General features: G+C 36.6%; 1 protein-coding gene across 1 annotated transcript in view; it reads left to right on the forward strand.

The window, feature by feature from the left end:
- The window catches only part of CEP63 (centrosomal protein 63), a gene marked incomplete at its 5' end in the record, with an annotated part of 78,690 nt that overhangs the window by 57,725 nt on the left and 1,520 nt on the right, over positions 1 to 19,445 (forward strand). The window contains 6 exon segments of the mRNA NM_001133608.1: positions 7,089 to 7,322; positions 7,627 to 7,766; positions 8,813 to 8,950; positions 10,560 to 10,674; positions 11,553 to 11,750; positions 13,390 to 13,476. Coding sequence (NP_001127080.1) covers positions 7,089 to 7,322; positions 7,627 to 7,766; positions 8,813 to 8,950; positions 10,560 to 10,674; positions 11,553 to 11,750; positions 13,390 to 13,476 — 912 coding nt within the window.

The following is a 19,445-nucleotide window of genomic DNA, read 5'->3' on the forward strand; positions in this document are numbered from 1 at the left end:
TGCAGCAGCTGGTACCGGTTGTGCCTTTCCATGTTTAGCGCTTCCTTCAGGAGCTCTTTTAGGGCAGGCCTGGTGGTGACAAAATCTCTCAGCATTTGCTTGTCTGTAAAGGATTTTATTTCTCCTTCACTTATGAAGCTTAGTTTGGCTGGATATGAAATTCTGGGTTGAAAATTCTTTTCTTTAAGAATGTTGAATATTGGCCCCCACTCTCTTCTGGCTTGTAGGGTTTCTGCCGAGAGATCTGCTGTTAGTCTGATGGGCTTCCCTTTGATGGTAACCCGACCTTTCTCTCTGGCTGCCCTTAACATTTTTTCCTTCATTTCAACTTTGGTGAATCTGACAATTATGTGTCTTGGAGTTGTTCTTCTCGAGGAGTATCTTTGTGGCGTTCTCTGTATTTCCTGAATCTGAATGTTGGCCGGCCTTGCTAGACTGGGGAAGTTCTCCTGGATAATATCCTTCAGAGTGTTTTCCAACTCGTTTCCATTCTCCCCGTCACTTTCAGGTACACCAATCAGACGTAGATTTGGTCTTTTCACATAGTCCCACATTTCTTGGAGGCTTTGCTCATTTCTTTTTATTCTTTTTTCTCTAAACTTCCCTTCTCGCTTCATTTCATTCATTTCATCTTCCAGGGCTGATACCCTTTCTTCCATTTGATCGCATCGGCTCCTGAGGCTTCTGCATTCTTCACGTAGTTCTCGAGCCTTGGTTTTCAGCTCCATCAGCTCCTTTAAGCACTTCTGTGTATTGGTTATTCTAGTTATACGTTCTTCTAAATTTTTTTCAAAGTTTTCAACTTCTTTGCCTTTGGTTTGAATATCCTCCCATCTAGAACTTTTTTATCTGGTCAAACTGAAACTCTGTACCATTCCCTACTTCTTATTTTTGGGTGGAATATTACAGAGCAAATCATAGATATCATCTTATTTCCCAACAGGTAAGGACTTAAAAAATGACTACAATATATCAGTATCACATTAATAGAATAATAACTTCTTAATATAATTTAGTATCCAGTCTGTTCACATTTCTCCAGTTGTCCAGAAGACTATCTTTTTACAATTGAATGTTTGAGTCAGAATCCAGTCAAGGTTGATGTATTGCATTTGGTTGAAAGGTGGGTCACCATTGAACAGTAACAGTAGAAAACCTGGGAGGCTGAGTAAGTGGATATTAACCTACCCTCCATTAAAAAAAAATCTTTGTATAATTTTTTTCTTATATGTTTTTAACATCTAAAAGTATAATTCAGAAACAACTTCTCATTCTTTGACATATGTTTGCTTGAATTCATTTCTTTTGATCAGCTATTAAAATTACATAATACATGCTTATTTTAGAAAAATGAGAAAATGCGGATAAAATGAGAAATAAATAAATCACCCATAATTCTACCGTTAAGAGATTTATGATGAATAAAATTTTGGTGTAAATTTCTTCTGACTTTGTGTATGCTTACATACAGTGTGCAGTACATTCATGTACTTTTGGTAGGAAAAACCTATATGCACTGTGAATGGGAAAGGAGGGGTAGTTGCAAACTTTAAAAAGTCCTGAGAGTAGCAAAGTGTTGATAATTTTTGAAGCTGTGTGATAGGGGTTCATCATCTTACTCTCTCTATATTTGTGTATGCTTGAAATTTTCCATGAAACAATAACTTTAAAATATATAGAATGCTTACTAAGTGACAGGTACTATGCTAAGCACATCACAGCTTTAAAATTTTTCCTTTTTAAATATGACATGTCAACAAATTTGTAGTCATAATGATTGTGTAGAAGTCCACCCTATCGTTAAATGTATAATGACATTTGTAACCAGTCCCTTATTGTAGACTGTTTAGTTTTTTACTTTTCACTTTTGTAAATAGTACTTAGATTAACATCCTTATATAAACATTTAGGAGTATTTATTTTCTTAGGAAATGGCCCTAGAATTGGATTTACTGTATCAGAGTACCTTCAAATATTTAAATATATATTGCCAAAGTTTTCTCCAATGATGGATTGATACACTTTCTCTAGCAGTATGTGAGAATATCCATTTCCTCATACTTTCCCCACATTGAGCACTATTATTTCTTTTGACTTTCCCCACTTTTAGGCTTGTCTTTGCCAATCTTATAGGTGAAAAAAAATGATATCATTGTTTTAATATACATCATTTTAATATGAGTGAGGTTGAGCACTTTTTTCATCTGTTTATGGCCATCTACATTTTTCATAAATTATTTGTGTCCTTTATTCATCTTTGTTTTAGGATGTTTTATTTTTATTTTTATTTTTATTTTCATCTTATTTTATTTTCTTTTTTGAGATGGAGCCTCAGTTGCCCAGCCTGGAGTACAGTGGCCTGATCTTGGCTGACTGCAACCTCTGCCTCCCTTCAAGCAGTTCTCCTGCCTCAGTCTCCTGAGTAGCTGGGATTACAGGTGCTCGCCACCACGCTCAGCTAATTTTTGTATTTTCAGTAGAGACGGGGTTTCACCATGTTGGCCATGTTGGTCTTGAACTCCAGACCTCAAGTGATCTGCCCACCTTGGCCTCCCAAAGTGCTAGGATTACAAGCATGAACCGTCGCACCTGGCCGGATGTTTATATTTTACTATTCTGAAAGAGCTTTTCATACACTTAAGTATGAAGTATAAGCCCTTTGCTCTTATGTTACAGTTGCGCGTGTGTACTCAATTTACCTTAATTTTTGCCCAGTATTTTTTATGGAAGTACAATTGTTTTATAAACAGTTAATTAGAATTGCTTAATTCTATCAAGTTTTTCTTCAGCGTTTCTATCTTTGATATCATACTATAAAGTCTTACCTAAGTCAAATTTTTTCTAATGCTTTATCATTTCTTTTTAATACATTTTATCTAAAAATTACTTTAGTGTAAGGTATTTGATAGGAATCTAAATTTGTTTTTTAAATGGTTATATAATTTACTGACTTACATTTTCAGGATTGGACAAAATGACTCTAAAATTCATATGGAATGATAAATGAATGATACTAGCCAACTTTTTTTTTTGAGACAGATTTTCGCTCTTGTTGCCCAAGCTGGAGTGCGGTGGCGTGATCTCAGCTTGCTGCAACCTCCGCCTCCCAGATCAAACGATCCTCCTCCTCAGCATCCCAAGTAGCTAGGATTACAGGCGTGCGCCACCATGCCCAGCTGATTTTGTGTTTTTAGTAGAGACGGGGTTTTACTATCCTGGTCAGGCTTGTCTCGAACTCCTGACCTCAAGTGATCCACCCGCCTCAGCCTCCCAGAGTGCTGGGATTACAGGTGTGAGCCACTGCGCCCGGCCGCCAACATTTTTTAAAAAGGAGTAATGGGGGGATGCTTTTTCTATCAAATATTAAAATGTATTTTATTAAAAAGTACAGTTGTTAAACTGTAATGCTAGATGTAACAACAGAATGGTGGTTATGTAGTACAGGAAAAGGATCAGTACAGTCTAAAACCAAGGTCATTTCTGTTTAGAAGGCTACTTTTTCTCTTGCCTACATAATGCAAAGGAAATGTTCAAGGAAATCTTAGAGAACAGTAAGAACATTTGAAAAAAATTAAAATATTAAGCCAACATAAAATGTAAAATATTTAACTGATAAACAGTATGTGAAAAAAGTAGAGGTTGCTCTGTGTTTTCCTTTTAAAATACTTATATGAGCTGTAAAATACTCTTCAAGTTAATTTTAAATCCACTGTTAATTATATGTATATAAATATATTTATACATATATATGTTATATTTTTAAAAGCATCCTTTTCCTGTCACAACTTTTGAAGAAAAAAATGACCCTAACTCAAATATTAATCTGTTGTCTTGGTAGAATTATCAGAGTTAATTGAATTGGCTTGGACCTACTGTTTAAAAAGTTCGTAGTAGCATAGACACAACAGTGATAAGAAGATCTTACTAGGAGCTGTGTTGTTAATAGGCTCTTTAGGCTGCTCTCTAGTGGAAATGCTGCGAGGCTGTGGCCTGCACTGGCGCATTTGGAGTTGACAGTGATGGAGAGCTTGGTAAGGGATTGATGCTTACAATGGCCATACCTTCATACTGGGATTCTTTGGAAAATAAAAAGCCCTGTTGCTTCATATCACATTGTTCACAGTAATCTCACTCTCTGGGAGAGTCATTTTCTTGAAGCACCAGGAAGTACCTGTCACAAATCCAGAAGAGGATTTGAATTCAACCCCCAGTCCCCAATTTCTTCTCCACTCTCCTTCACACTTTAGCTGCCCACACTGGCCTTTTGTTTCAGTTTCAGTCTCCCTGATGTAAATTGCCTTCTTGATTGCTGCTTTACTTTTAACCACCTCTGCTGTGATTTGCATTGTTGAAATAACTCTACCCACTCCAATAGAATGCTAAATGTTAGATTAATAAGAGGAATGCCTGTTTCTGGCTCAAAGAATTAGTGGTTAGTGCAAAAAAAAAAAAAAAAAAAAGTTTAAAAATATGCCAGCCTTAAAATACCTCTAACGCCAGATAATTATCAGAAATAATCATTATTTTAGAAGTTTTTAAATAATTATTTCTGACTTTCTTAGTATTGATGAAGTATTCTTGAGATTAGTGTAGTGCTAATAGATATTGGTGAGTCACATGTAATTTAAAATTTTCTACTAGTCACATTAAAAAGTAAAAAGGTGAAATTAATTTTAATGATCAACTCAATATGTCAGAAATATTACAACATTTACTTTACATTTTTTTAACTGAGTCTTTGAAATCTTTAACTGAATTTGTATTTTACGGTTAAGAGCACATCTCAATTCAGATTAGCCATGGTTCAGTTGTGCAATAGCCGCGTGTGGGTGACTGCAATGGTAGTGCAGCCCTAGTGCATTCTAGGCAATGAAAATTTAGAATGTGTACTTGAGTTGATTATGTACTTTTCACTATGCTTAAAAAACACTGTATTTTTATGTGACCAAAATAGTAAATCAGTGAAAGAAGGTTATGTTCTCTATTCTTCAAAACTGAGAAGTTTATTAGTATTTAGCAAATCTAGACTCACTGGTTAAAGTATACCTTGGTTTAACTATTAGTTTATTATATGAATACTGAGTTTAAGATCACAGATTTGAGTTGATAGTGTTAGGTAGCTATTACAGTATTAAGAAGATAGTGTTTTGCAATTATGTATTTTCTGAGTGCCCATTTGGGCAGTGGGTTTCTAGTTGTGTTTTGCTGAGACCCAGGGCTGCTGTACAGATTAAGGGTAGGACTAAGGGACATTTCAGCAAGCTGGGCTCTCTAACCCTTTTCTCCTTCTCACCCTCACCTAATCTCTGCATTTATTTATTCTGCACAGGAAACCTTTCCTCTTTGAAAAAAAAGTTTATATTATATTTAAAAGTTTGGAGACAGTTCCATGCTTAGCAATTGTTCTAGTGAATCTAAACCTAAATGTTGATGTTCTTCCTTTATACCATTGTAGGGATCTGGTTAAAAAAAAAAAAAAAGGCTCTTTGCACTGAAATCTTGATCGGTAATTTATAAAAACAGTATTTGTCTATCTCTTCACCTCTCTTCTACCCTCTCTCTGGCTTATGGGAAGTTTTTAGCATCTATTTTATTTGACTACAGTATACAATACAGGATTTGGACCTGTACTGTAAATAATAAAATCTTTAAATCTGCAATAGATAGATTTCCCAGAGATATTTCTACTTGTATTTCTAAAGTAAAATTGTGTGCTTTTACCTTTAGAAATATTTAGAATAAGGGAAGTTTACCTCTACAGATTATTTATATTCATCTTCAATGTGTAGATGAAGTACCAGCCAGGATGCTGGATTAAAACTTGTAAAAACTAAAAAGTTTGGAGCTAAAACCCAATACTGCTGGGATGTGTAGCCTAAAACATAGTAGTCAGTAAATATATCATTGAGATAAACCAGTCTGAGATGCATTATATTTGTTTACCTCTTTTAACTCAGGAAGTGTCCAAAAACTGATGACAGAACCAATCTCTCCTCCCTTATAAGCACCTTTTCCTCCAGTAAACAAAAGGCCACAATTTCCCCATTTCTCTGAATTTAAAGAGCATTTTGTGGTCACTTTGACTAATCTAAATATGAATGTTTATAATGTTAAAACAGAATAATTACAACATGCTCTAGGTGGGGGGGGGCGGAATTTAAACTACAAATTTAGTGATTTTGAAATTCTAATTTCTAAACTTCCATCAGAAATATAATAATGCATTATAGTTCCTATTTCCTATGTTTTAAATAGGAAATAATTCCAGCCAGGTTGCGGTTGAATTTCTGTGTGAGTAGGTAGAATACTGTAGCATCTCTTCTCCTGAGGAATCCCTTTACTTTATCCATTCTTTTCTATTTATTTATTTATTTGAGACAGGTTCTTACTTTGTCACTCAGGCTGGAGTGCAGTGGTGTGATCTTGGCTCACTGCAACTTCCGCTTCCTGGGTTCGAGTGATCCTCCCATGCCACTGTGCTCGGGTAATTTTTGTATTTTGTTTGTTTGTTTGTTTTGAGACAGAGTCTCATTCTGTCACCAGGCTGCAGTGCAGTAGCGCAATCTCGGCTCACTGCAACCTGCGACTCGCTGGTTCAAGTGATTCTCCTGCCTCAGCCTCCCGATCCCGAGTAGCTGGGATTACAGGCATGCGCCACCACACCCAGCTAATTTTTGTATTTTTAGTAGAGAGTTTCACCATGTTGGCCAGGATGGTCTCAATCTCCTGACCTCATGATCCGCCCACCTCAGCCTCCCAAAGTGCTGGGATTACAGGCGTGATCCACTGCACCCGGCCAATTTATGTATTTTTTATAAAGACAGGGTTTCGCCATGTTTCCAGGCTGATCTCGAACTCCTGAGCTCAAGCGATCTGCCCGCCTCAGCCTCCCATAGTGTTAGGATTACAGGCCTGAGCCACCACTCCCAGCCTCTCAATTCTTTCTTACCTCTTCTCAATATATATATATATATTTTAGTGAGCTGGTGCTTTATGCTTTTATGGAAATAATAGTTTCATTTTAGTCTTATTCATTGGTTATTTTATCATTTCCCTTTTACCTATTGATTGATAGTCTGTGTTTCTAGGCTCAGCTTGCCAATCGGAAACAGAAATTAGAGTCTGTGGAACTTTCTAGCCAATCAGAAATTCAACACTTAAGCAGTAAACTGGAGCGGGCTAATGACACTATCTGTGCCAATGAGTTGGAAATAGAGCGCCTCACCATGAGGGTCAATGACTTGGTTGGAACCAGTATGACTGTCCTGCAGGAGCAGCAGCAGAAAGAAGAAAAATTGAGGGAATCTGAAAAACTATTAGAGGTCTGTTTTAAAATCACTATAATTGGGGGAAGTGTGTGTATGAGTATTTTAAGAGAGTGTTATTAAGCTAGAACTAGGTTCTACAATCCATACTTTTTTCCCTACTTTATAAATGATGGATCAAATATTGATAGTTTTACTAATATTGTGACTGTTACATAACTTATAGTCTGACTTCCTGGCTTCTCGTGAAATAGAAAAATTGTAATAATAGCTGGCTTAGAAATTTCTGAGTATTTTGCAGGTTCTGCAGGAAGAAAAAAGAACTGAAGGAAAATTATAATCATATTTGACTTTTTTGCAGGCTCTGCAGGAAGAAAAGAGAGAATTGAAGGCAGCTCTTCAGTCTCAAGAAAATCTCATACATGAGGCCAGAATACAAAAGGAGAAGTTACAAGAAAAAGTAAAGGCAACTGACACTCAACATGCTGTAGAAGCTATACGGTAAATTTAATCTTAAATATTATTCATCTTAGCCACTTAATGGCTAGGTATTAAGCACTAGGCTTATTTTTATTTTTATTTTTATTTTATTTTCAGATAGTCTCCTGTTGCCCAGACTGGAGTGCAGTGGTGCAATCTCAGCTCACTGCAACCTCAACCTCCCAGGTTCAAGTGATTCTCTAGCCTCAACCTCCCAAGTAGCTGGGACTACAGATGCATGCTACCACACCTGGCTAGTTTTTTGTATTTTTAGAGACGGGCATTCATCATGTTGGCTAGACTGGTCTTGAATTCCTAACCTCAGGTGATCTGCCCACCTCAGCCTCCCAAAGTGCTGGGATTACAGTTGTGAGCCGCGACGCCCATCCAAGCACTAGTTTTCATATTGCATATTCATAATTTTATGTTTGATCATATTGTGGATTTTCTTAATTGGCTTTAACTTCTGAGTTAGGTTTTTAAAGTGTTATAAAATTTTGTGTGATTAATTTTCTTCTGCCACTAGTTAGGGTCCCTAACAGAGACTCTCATGTTTAGAAAGTTAGAAACCAAGGTCAGTTTGCATGCTTCGTGAAAATCCAAGTGTGCAGGGAATTGTCATCCATGTCTCCTGGAGGCCTCACTTTGTTGGTGGAATAGGTCATGATTAGTAGCTGCTTATCATTAATAGCAGCCAGCCATTGGGCTAGCCCTCTTGCTTGATTTAAGTCTGGTGCACACTTTTATTTTTGCCAGAATTCTCCTGTAACTTTTCAGTTTTTTTGGTACAGGGTTTCAAGTGTCACTGAAGTGATTTTGCCATTTTGTCTTTTTCCCTTGAAAAATAGGCCAAATCCCAGTCAAGAAGGGAGTAAATTGCTGCTTTTTTAAGTATCACCATCTCTTGACTCTTTCTTTCCTCTCCCAATATTCTTTTTATAAAGCAGGAGACAAACTGAAGAGTTCCAAAGAGTTTACCAAAAATGATTGGGAAACACAAACTAGATGTGCATTATTTTTGTTTGCAGAGATAAAGGCCTTAACAATCATCCTATGTCTTTCCACAGGCCACGAGAAGAATCTCCGGCAGAAAAGAAGTACACCTCTCAAGGGCAGGGGGACTTAGACAGTGTGCTCTTCCAGTTGAATTTTACCCATACTAGTGAGGACCTTCTGCAGGCAGAGGTGACTCGTCTTGAAGGCAGGTACGTAATTATACACACATTTCAAAAATTTCAAGTTGTTAAAATGAATTTTTGATCATCATATTGTAAATGAATGTAATAGTCATAGTAAAAAAAATAAGATTTTTTTCTAGCATCCACAAATGGCCTAAGTTCTTATTTCTTTCTTTCTTTTTTTTTTTTTTTGAGACGGAATCCCACTCTGTCACCCAGGCTGGAGTGCAATGGCACAGTCTCAGTCTCAGCTCACTGCAGCCTCCGCCTCCCGGTTCAATTGATTCTTCCGCCCCAGCCTCCTGAGTAGCTGAGATTACAGGCGTGCACCACCATGCCTGGCTAATTTTTGTATTTTTGTAGAGACGGGGTTTCACCATGTTGGCCAGGCTGGTCTTGAACTCCTGACCTCAGGTGATCCACCTGCCTTGGCTTCCCAAAGTGCTGGGATTACAGGCATGAGTCACCGCACCCTGCCCTAAGTTCTTATTTCATTGAGAAGACAGAAGCAATTAAAGGAGAACCTCTTAATCTTTCTGTCATCAAATCTACTAGTCTGCCAATACCTGTGCCTTTCTGCACTTCTGAGACCAACCACTCCACTTGTGTCCTTTTTCTGTAGTTATATCCTTTCTCTTCTACATCATCAAGTTCTTTCTGTCTGCTGAATCATATCCACTGGTATAAAATACGCTATAACATCACCCATCCGGGGGAAAAACCATCCCTTAATCCTATGTCTCCATCAAGTTATTTCCACATTTCTGTACTTCTCTTTTAGACCAAATTCTTCAAGAGTTGTCTATACTGACTCTACTTCTTTACCTTTCACCTGTTCAGCAGCCCTTCACTTAGGTTTTCCTCCCTGCCACCTCAGAAGCAGGGTAGGAAGGGGTAACAGTTGACACATGGTGATCCTCCTTTTTGTTCTGCTGTGGTGTTGTTACTTCCTTGGGTGTTAATTGAATCCTGACTAATGCTATACCATACCCACCTAAACTCTTGTCATTGTCGTACTTATAGATTTTTTTTTGGTTTTTCATAACCTCTCAACTTTTTGATTGGGAAGAGTGTGATATTTTGTTTTAAACACATGAATCATGATCATTTGTACACTGACATTTTCTGCATGTAAAAGATAAAATTGCTTTTAACATGAACTGTTAACCTTTAGGCAAACAACAAGAGAAATATCATTTTACACTTTTTAGGTTATCTTTAAGTAATACATTTTTTGTTTTTACACTTATTTCTGGTTTTGGAAACCAGTAAGTATTTTCTTACTTTTATCTACATGTTAAATATACAAACATGCATATACACACATATTTTCTGCTTTATTCGTTTTGGAATACTTGGAGTACTTGAGATAGTCTTTGTTATCATTGAAGTATATGTGTACTCTTCCGTTTGACTAAAGTTAAGTTTATTATTTTTGACATTGGGACAACAGTTTACATTGTTATTACAGTTTTTTTTTTATTGATTGGCTTTTTAGTAATATTTTAAATGAGTGAGGTGATGTTTAAGATATTGGCTGGATATTTTTTGGACATCAAGAATGTAAATTAGATAGTCCAATTTATAGGTTTCAGGATTTTGGTTTTAAGTATGGGATCTTATTTTTGTCATACAGTTTGGAATCTGTGAGTGCAACATGTAAACAGCTGAGCCAAGAACTAATGGAAAAATATGAAGAACTGAAGAGGATGGAAGCACATAACAATGAATACAAAGCAGAGATTAAGAAGGTAAAAATCTGCATACCTAGGATTGCAAAATTGTATGTGTTTATGGACTAAGCTGTGGATTGGGAGATTATAGGGGTTATTTTTAATGAGAGAAAAATGTAGTTCAAGGGACTACTTGATATTTAGGAGTGGAAGAGTTCGTGGAATGTGCACAGGAAAAGTGCCTTCTTTCTCTGGCATCGCCCCTGATGCCCAATAAATATTTTTAAGATAATTGAAGGCTGTCCCCTTTGAACTCAAAAACTTTATTTTAAACATGTTTTGATGAAAAGTTTTCTAAAAGACATACAACTTTGTTGCTTGCAAAAAAATATGAACTGTCACTTAATATTTTCTTATTGCCTAAAGATAGTATTTATGTATTGTCTCCTGTGCTATGATGTAGTTAGTATCCTTGTCAGCTATTGAGGTATGCAGAGCTGTTTGTGTCTATATGAATGGGCCCTAACTGTCCTATTTGTTGATTTGTATTTTTTGTTACTTCTTTAAGATTACTTCTAGCTCCTTTCTTCCTCTGGTTCTATTTGTTATCCTGTGGACCAAGATACCATATGAGCAAAACTTTTAGATTCACAACTAAAAAAAAGAATGAAGGTCACAAGTACTGTCCTCTAAATTGTGTGCATGGACGTTGATTCTGGTCCTCAGCACTTGAATAACCCATCTCTCCCTGTTTTGAGGTATAATAAATGATTGTAGGTATAACCACCTGACCTTCAGTACAGATATGCAACTTGGTAAATTGCTAATTTTTCTGCAGATTTAATTTAGGAGAAATTTAATGTCTTGAGATAAGGTGAACTTTTATTAGCTAGTAACATATTGTTCTATCTAAATGCTTTCTCTTAACTTTTGGTGCTTTCTTTTCTGCTTTATAGTTGAAAGAACAGATTTTACAGGGTGAACAAAGTTACAGTTCTGCACTAGAAGGAATGAAGATGGAAATCTCCCATCTAACTCAGGAGTTACATCAGCGAGATATCACTATTGCTTCCACCAAAGGTTCTTCCTCAGACATGGAAAAGCGACTCAGAGCAGAGATGCAAAAGGCAGAAGACAAAGCAGTAGAGCATAAGGTGAAGCCTGAACAAAACCTTTTTTAAGTTTGAAATTTGTTTTAAAGGTGGAGTTGATTAAAGATGTAATTTTCATAATATTTAATTCAGTGAATTTTTATTAGATACGTGCTTTGAGCTGAGAGTATGCTGGTTAGCAAAGAGTTTAGTGAGTATGGTGGGGAGGTGAGAGTAGACACAAGTAAAGTGACTGTGTCAGTGGTGTATGGTGAGAGTCACTAGAGATCACAAGCAGCCTGAATCTAGACCACTCGCTGCAAAGGCCTTCCAGAAGGTGTGATAGCAAAGCTAAGTTAGGAGCGAGCTGGGTGATGGGGAGGAAAGGTGTTTCAGGCACAGGAAAATACAGAGGTCTCTAAGAGAGAGTAGAACACGCTCGCTGTGGTTGAAACTAGAGTACAAGTGGGATGAGTGGAAGGTATGAGACTGGAAAGCAGGGACTGGCTGCTGAAGGGCTCTGTTAGCCACATAAAGGAGTTATACTGTGACCTTGAGGTCAGTAGGGAATGGCTGCAAGCAGGAGTAAAATTCAGTGGTCCTTAAATGGAGAATAAGCAGGGAGACAGAGCACCCAGATGCTGTTACAGTGGTAAGATGGTGGCCTGAGCAGTGGGCAAGGGAGGGAGAGGGAAATGGATGAATTCTGGAGATACTAGGCTGGTAAAAATGACTGGGCATTGTATTTGATTGGCAGGGAGGGTGAGGTAGGCAGAGTTAAGGAATGGTGTTCCACAGGATTTAAACTTAGGCAACTGATGGAAAGTGATGCTCTTTAATGAAATAGATAAAAGACAGGGAGCAAGTTTGGTGAAGGATGATAAATTTGTGTGAAAAGTACACAGACTGGGGAAACTGGTGGAGAGGACATTGGTTTGACACATTTGTTTGGAATAAAGGCTGGAACTTTGTATGGGTAATAGTCAATTCCACAGAAGGCCTGGAGTTGAAGATTAAAATCAGGATTAGGCATTTAGCTGTGGCTGTCCTTTCTTCATGGTGACATTTGAAACCCCCTGAGAGACTTAATGATTATAGTGAGAAAGCATAGCGTAAGAAGAGAAGTGACTCAAACCAAACCTAGGATACTTCCCATTTAGCGTAAAAAAGATGTTGGAATGAAGCTTAAAAAAAGGAGCAGTGAGGAGGGAAATCAGATAGTTTTTGCCAAGCCAAGGAAAGAAGGAATATTTTCAAATGGGAATGGTCAAGCACAAAAGCTAAGGGTAATGAGAACTGAATATAAGTTATTATTTTGCGAATAAAGTACAATTCCACGTGACGTTGCAGGTAGAAGCCAAATTGGAGGAGGCCAGCACAGGAGAATGGGTAGGGATTTAAGGGGTTCAGTGGATTGAAACTTTGCTGCTTTGTCACCTGATTTATCCTATTAGAATGATATCTTCATCCCATTCATGTTCATTCACCTTAATAACACCTTAAAAATCTTTTTAGAAAGTCCATATATATACACACACACACACACACACACGTATATATGTGTATATATATAAATATGTATATGTATATATATAAATGAAGAATATGACTTAGCCTAATGAAAATTCCATGTGGAAAAATTTTGTAAGATGCATTTGATTTACATGTTATATTTATTTTTTTTCTGCTTTCCCCTTTTCAGGAGATTTTGGATCAGCTGGAGTCACTCAAATTAGAAAATCGTCATCTTTCTGAAATGGTGATGAAATTGGAATTGGGTTTACATGAGGTACATAAATAGAAACTTAAGTTTTTCTACTATCCAAGCCTTCAAAAAAATTACTTTGTAAATATTTACATTATAAAGAGAGAGTTAAGATCAACTTAGATCCTTTTGCAGAAATTTTCTCAAAGAAAATGAAGGTAAAACAATGCTGGAAGTGAGCAAAATATGACTCTGCACTCCAGCAGCAGGAAGGGTTTTTGTTTGTTTGTTTGTTTGTTTTTTTGAGACGGGGTTTCACTCTTGTTACCCAGGCTGGAGTGCAATGGCGTGATCTTGGCTCACCACAACCTCCACCTCCTGGGTTCAAGTGATGCTCCTGCCTCAGCCTCCTGAGTAACTGGGATCACAGGCATGTGCCACCACACCTGGCTGATTTTGTATTTTCAGTAGAGACGGGGTTTCTCCATGTTGGTCAGGCTGGTCTCGAACTCCCAATCTCAGGTGATCTGCCCGCCTCAGCCTCCCAAAGTGCTGGGATTACAGGCATGAGCCACCATGCTCGGCCAGGAAGGTATTTTTTTATATTATGTATGTGATAAAATTTACCTACAATCTGTGTTCTTAGTTGGAAGAATGTATATGAAGGACTTAACATAGTACATAGTACCTGGCACTTAGTAAGTATGCAATACATCCTAGATGGTGGTATTATTACTATTATTATTGTTAATGATTATTATGTTTGTTATCTTTTTAGAAAGTATATTGTCTTTAAAATAATTTAATTTTAATTTTATTTCTACAAGATATTCACATAATAAAATATTTTAGAATCTTTTATATTCAAGGACTTTTAGTAGGTGCCATAATGAACACAGGCTGAATAAGATAGCATTCTTGCCTTTAAGAGAGATTTTAGATCAGCTGCAATTACTCAAATTACTCTAGCCTTTAAGAGACTAGAGAAATCTAGTAGCAAGGGTAAGAAATGCATACAAGCTTCTGTGAAACCAGAGAGAACATGATTAGCCAACAGTGAATTACAGTATAGATGCTCTTTTAACTGTTTTGTTACAAAATTCCTATAATTTGCAAAATGACTCATCTATTCTGACCCATCTTTTCTTGGTGTAGGTCAGATGTCTGAAAATTTTATAAATGCTTTTTTCCTGAATTTCCAGAGAGTATTCCTCCAAAAAGATACATAGTTCCAACATGCTCCCTGTTTGCTCTGAAAAGTTCTAATTTCACAATCCAGGATTGTGGATACTGGGGTGGAAGAACATGCAAAGGACTATTATAGAGTACTTTATTTCAACTGGAAAAATGGGGGACTATTTTTGTAATCTTTGAGAAGGGTAAGATTCTCCAAACATTATGACGCCATAGAGGATTTTACAACATAAAAATGTGAAGTTTCTGGATGGTAAAAGGCCCTATTAAAAAAGACTAATACGGAGAAAACAGTTTATAATCAGACAAAAGGTTAATGTAAATTATTAATATATAAAAATTCCCTACAAAGATAATAAGGAAAAGATAATCCAGTAGAAAAATAGGCAAAGGATGTAGATAGATACCTCACAGAATTAATATAAATATCTAGTAAACAAAGAAAACTGTTCAACTTCTCTAATAAAGCAAAATAAATAGACATTCTTTTACTAATTGGTTTGATAATAACCTTTAAAAACTAATATATAGCCAGTGTTAGAAAGATGTAAGGAAACAGACTTATTGCACTGTCAATGAGAAAGTGAATTGATACGGCCTTTCTAGAGGACAGCTTAGCAATATCCATCAAATGCATAAATAACGTATAGCCTCTAAATTCCTGGGTCATGTGTGTTTCTGATTTTGATAGTCCTTGCTGAATTGTTTTCAGAATGGTCTTACCTTTTACATTCCCATAGAAACCATTCTCTAGGAGCAAATGTGCATAAAATGGTCATTGAAGTATTGTTTGCAGTATCCAAAATTTTGAAATAAACTAAATATTTATTTCAATGGTTAATTTGTGATTTTATAAATATTACGCTGTCATTGAAGGTGGCAGATGAAAATACTCATCTGATCTTGCTCTATCCTCAAATCCCTCTAAAACTATCATGAAAGGATTTATTTTTAAAGCACAAACCCATGAGGTTGGTAATAATAGGAGAGGAGACAATAGCTAAACATTTTGTAAGGGGGAAGGTGGGAAGGAGGGAAGGAAGGAAGGAAGGGAGGGAACTTGATATCCCCTAATAAAGTCAATACTAAGCCAGTAGTGGAGAGCTCTAAGAACTAAACTGATTTACACCACAGAATTCTGTAAAGGCTTAGGATTCAGCAGTACTTGGTTGAGAGACTCTTATCTTATGCAGTGATTATCTGTTCATATTTAAGAATTGAGAACTCTCAGGGGAACTTAAGCCAGACCATGACCAGAGATGCTGTTCAGCTTAATTTCTCCTGAAACTTCCGGCTATCAATAATAGTGGTAATACTGTTCTTTCTTTACACAGCTAGATGTGTGCTTGCTACTCAGTTTTCATATTACCTTTCATATTCATTTATCTGTAGTAATTGTTTATAAAATAATAACTTAGAGAAATTTTTAAAACATACCTGAACGAAGGTAAGCATTATCATTTTTTAATAAGTATGTTTAATGACATCAGACATCAAACTGGTGAAAAGCTTGTCAGCAGTTTAAGCTTTCTCTAGTTTTGAAATTACATACAGTGTGAATATGTTGTACATATTATGAAGAATAATTATTAGAAAATGCCCTTTTGCATTTTACCATGTAGGAAGCTGAAGTTACTTGTACAAATGAATGTTTGGGTTAAACGTCTATTTTAATAAATTACCTAATTAATAATGAAAACAGCAGCTCTGATAAATTACTTACCATGTTTTAAAAACTGTTAATAGTTTCATTTTAACTCATATGTCCTGCAGATGTTCTTCTCTGATATTTTATCTGGCATTGACAACTTGTTGAAAGATTTTGTAGCTCATAGTCACTACTTGTACACAGATAGTTCACAGGTATATTTTAAAGTTTATGTTTTTGTTAGGAAAATTACGTTTGTCAGACCACTCTTGACCAGCTTACTTTCAGAATTTTTTTTTGTTTGTTTTACAGAAAAGACCAAGCTAACCATGGTATTAAACTCCAGAGATTACCATAACTTTGCATAATACTAATTAAAATATTTTGTCATTAGAAAAAAAATCACCCAGACTACCATTTTTTCAAGTAGTGTCTTACCAGGAAACACCTAGAATTGAAGAGCAATAAAATTTATGATACCAGATCAGAATAGTAATTCCCACTATATACTTGAATCCTGCTTTATCATGTCCAAATTTATATATGAGTAGATACCAAAGTTGTAGAAAAGTGTTTAAGATTAGAGAGTATTTATTTAAAAGTTGTCCCTGCCAGCCAGAAAATTTTTCTCAAAACTTTTTGTTCAAATTTCTTTCCTTGAACTAGGTCTCCGTTTTCTTCCATTGGTATTCTGGGGCTGTTCAACCTTCACCTTCTTGCAGAAGAAACATGGCTGCTATTTTCCTTCTTCTTCCCTGTGTCTGATTCCCTCTTACAGCTTTCCTCCATCCTGATTCCATCCTTCCTCCACCTTGTTGGAATTCCTTGCCACACAAGGAAGCCCATTGTGCTTCTAGTGTTCCACTACCATTTACTTGAAGAATTCTTTATCTCTGTTAGTCTTAGGAGGCCTAAAAACAAAGCTTCATTAAAGTCATAGATTAACTACTTACAACTAAAAAATACTGAATTTTCCAACCAGCAGTATCACAGATCACAAGTATTCTTGTACAGATTAAGTGACTCTAGTATTCTTTTTTATTAGGCAAAAGAGATTTCACTAGCAGACCTCCAGGAGAATTATATTGAGGCATTAAATAAATTAGTGTCTGAAAATCAACAACTACAGAAAGATTTGATGAATACCAAATCTCAGCTGGAGATTTCTACTCAGATGTGCAAAAAACAAAATGACAGGATCTTTAAACCAACACACAGCAGAACAACTGAGTTCAAGAATACAGAGTTCAAGTAAAATTTCTTAAAAGTTTATTTAAAATGTGTATTGGTACAGTATAATTCTCATTTCTTTGAGAATAATTTCTGACTTACAGAAATTAAATCTTCATCAAAGGACTCTATGTTTAATTCTGAAGTATAGTGTGCACAAGTAAAGCTATGATCATATTTAAAAATGGATGGGGGAGGTGCATAACATTTTCATTAAAGCTTTAGTTTTGTACACTCTGAATGTCAGTGTAAACAACATGCGTATTACCTGAGGCTTTTCATGCTGCCTTCCACCTCTTCAACCCCATTTGCCCATAAGAAGTAGAATTTGGCTTTTTATAAACAGCTTCCTTTGTGTTTTTAGTCAATTTGTTATAGGCTGTTACCATAAGAAATAAGCATTCAGTGAAAAGCCACTTGGCTTCAGCTCATACTATATGGCTTACATGTTTTCCTACCCAAAGCCTTTGCTGACACCCTCACCTCCACTCCTACACCCACCCAATCCCCTAGTTAGGTTAGGTGCCTTCTTATGTGCACAGCACTTCTCCTGTCCCAGCACTAACCACACTAGATTACTCTGGCAGCTTGTTTGTCTTTCTTGCTATACCATAAGTGTGTGAGGGCAGGGACTTGGTAGTGGGAATTGGATATATGGGGCCTGAATGAATGAAAGAAATCTCTTTCTGATCTGAGTAGGTTGCTCATTTTGTAAATTCTAGCCTTATTAGTTAGGCTATTAAGCAAATTTCCTACATTTCTGTTGGAAAGAGAAAAGTTGCTACAATTTTTTATTTGTTTTGTTTTCTAATCTACCATCCAGGCCAACCCATGGCCAGCACAGACATGATGGAATAAAGACTGAGCACTACAAAACAGGTCTTCATTCTCCAAGAGGACAAGCGTCGGATAGTATAAACCCCGTGTCTAGGGTGCTAAGCCCCCTGAGTCCTCAAATCAGCCCTTGCAGCTCCACCAGGTCTTTGACTTCCTACTCTCTATGTAAAACTCATTCTTTGCCTTCAGCGCTAGATACAAATGAAGCCAATTTTTCTGACACTATGTCTGAGAGTATGAATGACCAAGAAGAGTTTATATCTTCGGTATGGAAACTTTCTGATCTTATTAATTTGTTTTTTTAGTTTGATTTCATTTTTTATTTTAAGGGTGAAGAAGGTGATTTTTTTTTTCCTTACTGATTCTTTTATCATAAGTACTCTTCATTATTCTCAGGTATCCCTGTCATACAGTTTTTGCTTGTGAAGACACTTTTGGCCAACACTACTTTTCAAAATGTTCTGAAATATGTTATAAGTATTGGAAATTCTGTTATATAACATATATAACATATGGAACATATGGAACATATATAACATATGGAAAATATGTTATAATTATTGGAAATTCCCTTCTTGCCCTTTTCAGAGATGCTCAATTTTGTTTGGAATGGTTAGTTCAAGAACTGTCTCTGGATGCCAAGATAGTCCTGAGGCACAGGCAGTGAAGGAGGAAAAGAGGAACTGCTGGAAAGGAGAAAAGGGAGTGTGGAGGGGGAGGAAGGCTGTGCCTCTCATGTGTGCAGAGCATGGCTTGGAGGTCACAGATGGTGGCCCTCAGGGCAGAATGTGCCTTGGACACCATGCCGGTCCCTTGCTCCTTCCATTGCCGTGCAGGCTGCACCATCTTTTTGCCTTCTGCACCAAAGCACTTGCCATGGGCCCTTCATTTCCTGTCATCAGCTGTGGCCATATAGCCGTGAAAGTGCAGTATTTCTGACTTATTAATGTGCTACCAAGTCCATGGAAAGGTTTTCTTTTATTTTTCAAAATAAGTCCTCACTTCACTTTCTTCCTAAGTTTTGCAGCAAAATTTGTTTGGCACCAAAACTTTCCCTGGCCTGAACTGATGTGTTAGTATGTATAGACTTTCTCTATTCCACTTAGTGTGAGTATCTATGTGTTTTGCTTCAGAAATATCAGTG

The sequence above is a fragment of the Pongo abelii genome, chromosome 2 (genome assembly GCF_028885655.2).
Source record: "Pongo abelii isolate AG06213 chromosome 2, NHGRI_mPonAbe1-v2.0_pri, whole genome shotgun sequence".
NCBI lineage: Eukaryota > Metazoa > Chordata > Mammalia > Primates > Hominidae > Pongo > Pongo abelii.